The sequence below is a fragment of the Peromyscus eremicus genome, chromosome 5 (genome assembly GCF_949786415.1).
Source record: "Peromyscus eremicus chromosome 5, PerEre_H2_v1, whole genome shotgun sequence".
NCBI lineage: Eukaryota > Metazoa > Chordata > Mammalia > Rodentia > Cricetidae > Peromyscus > Peromyscus eremicus.
The window spans coordinates 56,129,950-56,135,949 of NC_081420.1; the positions used below are offsets into that span (position 1 = coordinate 56,129,950).

Sequence of the window (6,000 nt, forward strand, 5' to 3'; positions counted from 1 at the left end):
TCCCCAGTCCCTCTCGGGGTTCTAGGTTGTGTCTTGAATGGTCCTAGGCTGGGACTTCACATGATGTTATTTCCTGGTTGGGGTCAGATTTTGATGGTGAGTGAAACTAGTGTTTGCTGTCTTTTCTTTTCACTCCCTTTCCCAGAGGAGCATCCTTTTATTCTGAAAGCAATTTTTATCCAGAGCCTAATAAAAAAGCAAACAAACATGGGAATCTGTCTTGATGGCCTGGAGGTGTGCCTGTCAGCCCTGCCAAGGGACAGTCTGTGGAGACTTCCGTGTAGAAACTGTCCTTGGGGATCCCACTCCACTGAATCCACAGCCCCGACTGCTGCCGTGTCAAGCTTGAGAAACAGGTGTGGGCGGGCATTTAGGAGAGCTGTGTAACTCATAGAGAATGGGACGGCCCATCCTTTGTATCTCTGCCCCTTAAATAAGAGATGGGCAGGGCAATCCTCATCCTGTTTAACAAGTAAGGTCAAGTGACCTGCACACCCACCCACTGGTAGGCAGTGGAGCCAGGCCTCAAACAGACATTGGGCTCTAGAGAGCTAGTGTCTTCCTCCTGGAAGCTTCTTGGAAAAGCCCAGGTGCCGTTTTTCTATCTCTGATTCTTGAAGCCTGAGGGGTACCATGAGCAGCCGCTGGTCTGTGGATTAACTAACTCCCATAGCTTCCCTTGCAGCCACTTCCCAAGGGAGAGGGCAGGCCTGGCTGTTAACTTCCCTCTCAGAAAGGGACGGTGTGTTCACCATCCTGTGTCTATTGTGGACTGCTTGAGGACCAAGGGTTCTTTCTCCTTGCAGAACCTTTGGGTTGGAACCTATGGTTCAGCTTGTTCATTTTTAATGTGAATCTAATAGTGTTTTTGGCTGGAATTTCTTTAGTTAAGCAAAAATGTAGTCTACAGACTCATCACCCCTGCTATGGTCAGATTCTATTCTGGAGACCCAGAATCTAGCCCAGCCCAATCCTGTGACCAAAATTAATCAATTATTGTTTTACTGAAATAGTATCATCTTAGTTGTCTTATTTAGCCTGGAACCTACTGTGTACCCCAGGCCTCAAACTCAAAGCAATCCTCCTGTCTCACTCTCTGAGTGTTTGAATTACAGGTATGCATGTACCAACTTACCTGGCTTCCAGGATTTATTTTAAAAGCCAGATCAAACCAACTTTGCCACAGTCTTTGGAACATTAGGGAAGTTAAACCAGTTTTATGACTTGAACTTCATTATGCATGTAACTCATGGCAAGTATCTGGCACCTAGGAGGGGCCTGGTGGGTGATGGCTAGAGTATCACCACTTCTGGCCTCTAGCTTTAAATGTGCATTTAGGTGGTCCTTTGTGCCCTCTGCCCCGTGCCATTGGATTTTTACTTCTCAGAGCAGCCAGAGCACTCAGACTTGAGCTGAGACGCCCCAAAGGCCTGATGCCTATCGTCTTGGTCTCCTGATAAAACTGAATGATACTCAGACACTGCTCTCTGTCCTTAGTATCTTCCTGGGAGCTGTTGCTATGCTTGGGATCAAGGGACCACCTGCCATTTTCAGTGCCTCTTCCATTTTAAAATCACAGATGCACACGAAAATGAAGAGACCACTCAGGCTGGCAATGTAGTTCAGTTGGTAGAGGGTTTGCCTAGCCTGCAAGAGGCCCTGAGTTTGATTCCCCCCAGCCCTGCACAAAGCAGGTGTGGTGGAATGCTTCTATAATCCCAGCACTCAGGAGGCAGAATCAGAAAACCAAGGTCATCTACACTACATAGAGTGTTTGAGGCCAGCCTGAGCCAAACGAGACCTTATCTCAAAACCAAACAGAAACTACTAAAAAAAGGTTTTGTTTTCTCCTTTTCCAACCTGTTTTGTTTTTCTCTTCCCCGCTGTGCTTGAAAGACGAACTGTCTGTCACATTTTTTCAAAGTTTTCTCCTTACTAACCTGGGAAAGGTAATTGAGCTGGTGCATGTCCCTGTGTTTCCTCCTGCATCTGAGTCATGGCTTTCAGCCCAAGGGCACTGTGGCTTGTGTACAGATTGGCCGTTGTGGAGTATGTGGCTCATGTGTCGGTGCTCGGTGGTCTTTCAAGCAGTGCCATTGATGTGGGGTCCTTGCCCATCCATCTCTGCCTCTGTGTGTTCCGAGTCAGGGGCCCCTGAGGGAACGATGTGGACATGACTCACCGTGTAGCTCCTCATTGTGACTGTTACATTGTCATCACGTGTGAATGCTGGAGGCCCTGGGCCTGTGGTGTGGCAGGAGAAATGATAACACGCACACACGCACGCACGCACGCACGCACGCGATCCAGGGCACTACCAGAAGAACCCCTATTTCACACAGGGCACTGCTGCCTGGATCCCCGAGTCTCAGTCAGCTCAGAACTTAGTGTCCCTTGTCTAGACATCCACAGTTAGGCTCCTTTATTCTGTGGCCCGAGAGTAGTTCTTGCACCCCTCCCTGCCTGCCCGAAATCCATCTCTCCATGATCCTGCCCCTGGAGTTTTGAGGGCCCGGATGGAATACTTTTATTGAACATTTCTGTTTTGAAGGGTTAGATATGCAGGTTTTAGGGGAGAGGTGGCTGCTGGCCAGTGGTAGTAGTCAAGGCAGGTGACTTAAGAACATTTTAAAAGGGAACTTGATACCAGCTGATGCTTTGTGAGACTTCTTGCTAGGGGTACATGGGTTAAGGCCTGGCAGACATGAATGACAGCCTCCGCTGGGCCTGCCTTGGATGGCCAGGTATCCCACTGTCTCTTGCGTTCTGTGGAGCTCTGTGCCCAGACTTGGGACCCCCATGTAGCTGAGCACAAGGCTCTGTTAGCTGATTCCAGAGAGGAGCTCTGCTTTTCCAGACAGTCCCAGCTGATTTTGACCTGGCTGTGACCAATGTTAGAAGGACGTGTGGCACGGAGAGTGGCCCTCGGTTCCGAAAGGGGAGGGTGCATGACTTGTCCTCTCTAAGCAGCATTGTCTGACCCCTGGAGCTGCAGGCTCCCAAGTCACCTGCCTGAGTTCTCCATGCCCTTCTGGCTGGAATCTAGCCCAGCGCCAAGCAGAATCCTGGCCCGTGTCTCTAGTTTCTTCTGTAACCTGGGGTCTTTTCTGTCATGTTCTGAGACCTACTAGGGCTCCTCTACATGTTTTGTGATCATCCTCTGCCAGGGGTGTGTTCTTTTGGGGGAACGGAGGGAGGAGGGTGTCTTGTGGCATGGCTTTGAGCCTTCTGCTCGAGAAGCACAGTCAGAACGCGGTCGGTCATGACTCTCCCTTCCTCTCTCTCCTGAAAATAGAACATGAGGAGCCCCCAGAGTGGCGCTGACCTTTCCCAGAGGCAATGAAGCTGAAGTGTGGGTTCCATTCCGTTTCTACAGCCTCCTTGTGCCCGCTCATCTACCTGAGTCCAAGTGATCCCAAGGACTTCTGGACTTGGGGAGAATGGAGGTCTGCTGGTTGAAAAGTAGGAGCACCCCCTAAGATGCTGGGGTGCCAGAGACAACTAGGAAATTGTACAGATCCCAGCTTCGCATGGCAAAGCTGCAGACCTCCCCACACTTGGTTCTCCTGGGACTTCCAGGGTGTCTGACCTCACAGACTCTTCTGAAGCATGGGGAGGACTACAGTTCTGGAAGAGATGACACCAGACCCCTAAGCGGGGCTACCGAATGGCACCGTGCTGTTTTGTTTTGTTTCTCTGGATCCTGGCCTGGCATGCTGATAGCCGGGAGAAGAGACTGGCAGAGAATCCTGAAATTCAGAGTGAGTTAGACCCCCGTTGCCAGAGGCTCAGGGATGTTCAAACACTCACGTGGCTTTTATACATCTTGGCCTGGGAAGAGGCCTCAAAGATAAGGGACTTGGACACATGCTGCCCTGGGTGTGGCAGTTCCCCTTCTGAGGAGTTCCTGAGCTGAGGCTCACTGGTCAGCTGAGCAATGACATGCCCTGGCTCCTCCACATGTCCACATGCCTTCTAGGTCTCGGGATTGCATCAGCGGAAGGAAGCATTTTGCTGAAAAAAAATCACCAGGGGCCCCTCTTCCCAGGGCTCTTAGCCTTCTGTTCTCCACCCTGGGCCTGGAGTTACCTGAGCATACCCTGTGGCTGGCTGTTTGTTTTGCACTTTCCCTCATTTCTTCCTCCCTCCCTCCCTTCCTTCACTTTTTTCTTTTTGGGCAGAAGTATGACCTGAAAGTCACATTTCCCTTCAGGAACTTAGATGGCAGGGTGTTGGCCCTTGGAGGCTTGGAGCTGTGAATGGGAGGAGCTGGAGTGTCTGTGAGATGGGGAGGCTCAGAGCCTTGGACTCCAACTTCACTCAGATTTCCCAAGAAGGGACGGTGGCCCAGGAGAGGCTCGGTGGCCCAGGAGAGGCTCATTCCAGGCCGCTTGCTCCTGGAGCTGCCTCCATGTTGTTTTAGCCTAGTATCCATTGTAGGCCCGACACCACCCTGCTGGACATCTCCAGGGGTTCCCAAGAGCAGACACTAGTCCGTGTTGGCTTCGTGATGTCTGAGACATTTTTGCATGGGTGAAAGCAGTGCTGATGTAACTACCTATTGTTCTTGTCTGCCTGTTTCTCCCCTTTATCCACCCAAGTTCTGGGGGGAGGGGAGGCCAGCCTGAGCCTAGAAGAAACCTTTTGGAAACTCAGTGGTTTTTTTTGCCCAAAGGAGCCTTTATAAGGATGCCCCACAGCTGGTGCCGAAGGTCCCTTTCCTTTCTGCCTTCTGCCTGTGAGTCCTGGGGAATCCTATCGTCCCCAGCTCAGGGGACAGGTCCTGGGGTGACACAAGGACTTGTTTCGGACGTTTTAAAGTCACTTTGTGTCTTTCACAGCTAACCACTCAAGTTCTCAGTCCAGCCCACTACCCTGTAAATCTGTGGTCACCAGAGAGAGGACGATGTACATAAGACTTGGACTGTTTCCTCTTAGTGACTTGAGTCTTGGTAAGGATATATGCAGTGTCCAGGTGTGCACAGGCTGGTAATACATTTAGACCTGGGGGCCTGCGGCATTGCATTTGGGGCGTGGACAGGATCTTAACTGTGTAACTCAAACTAGCCTCAAACTTACGGCGGTCCCCCGTCTCAGCCTCCCAAGTCCAGCATTGGGGTATTATAAGCATGAGCCACCATGCCTGGTAGTGTGGCTTTGCGCTTGAAGGTAGTTTTAGATATTCCCCTCCCTTCTGAGCATATCTACTGTCTAGTTACAGAACCAACTCTTATCACATAGAGGAGACACTTAAGGCTGAGACAGGTAGGGGTGGTCACCTGTGACTGAAGCCAGTCCATCAAGCGAAAGCTTTGCCCGATGTGACTTCACACTCTGTGAAGGTCTGTGGCTAAGATCAGGCTCGGGAGACCTTGAAGGGGTGGAACACAGCTTGATTTGAAACGCAGTGACTGGATGAATGGGGCGGCATTACTCACAGAACTTCCACACTCCCACCCAAAACCACAAAATAAAACGGGGACCAATGTTTTTAACTTTGCATATTTGTTTTTGGGGGTAAATTTCTCCCATTCCCTTCAACCATGGGCAACACCCTTCATCTGTGGGGAGAAGAAAAACTGTTGGAACCACACCAATGATATTTTCATTTGTAATACTTGAAATTTATTTTTTTATTATTTTGATAGCAGATGTGCTATTTATTTATTTAATAAGTATAAGGGAGCCTAAAAATAGAAGAAAGCTGTATAGATTGGGTTTAATTGTTCATTGGTTTGGGGCCTTTCAATGTGATTGACTTCTTCGTGTTCTGTGTAATCGTCTCTCTCAATTGACCTGGGAAGAAGCTATGCAAGCTTTTAAACAGGATATGCCTTTCAGAAATTTGTAGATTTTGCAGTTGCTAGAACAATAAAACCTGGTTGAGATACACCGACGAGACTCATTTCTGGGCCTTTTGCAGGCACACGTGTCAGTTTTCTTTTTAAGCACTGTGTGCGTGTGTGTGTGTGTGTGTGTGTGTGTGTGTGTGTGTGTGTG

The 6,000-nt window shown here is 49.7% G+C and overlaps 1 protein-coding gene across 9 annotated transcripts in view; it reads left to right on the forward strand.

Annotated features, from left to right (window-relative positions):
- Nucleotides 1–4,111, forward strand: part of Pfkfb3 (6-phosphofructo-2-kinase/fructose-2,6-biphosphatase 3) — an 86,370-nt gene extending 82,259 nt beyond the window's left edge. For all 9 annotated transcript variants that reach the window (XM_059263494.1, XM_059263493.1, XM_059263496.1 and 6 more), the window contains one exon: nucleotides 3,296–4,111. In XM_059263494.1, the coding sequence (XP_059119477.1) occupies nucleotides 3,296–3,302 (7 nt within the window). In that variant the 3' untranslated portion in view covers nucleotides 3,303–4,111. The remainder of the gene's footprint in view (nucleotides 1–3,295) is intronic.
- Nucleotides 4,112–6,000: the final 1,889 nt, after the last annotated feature.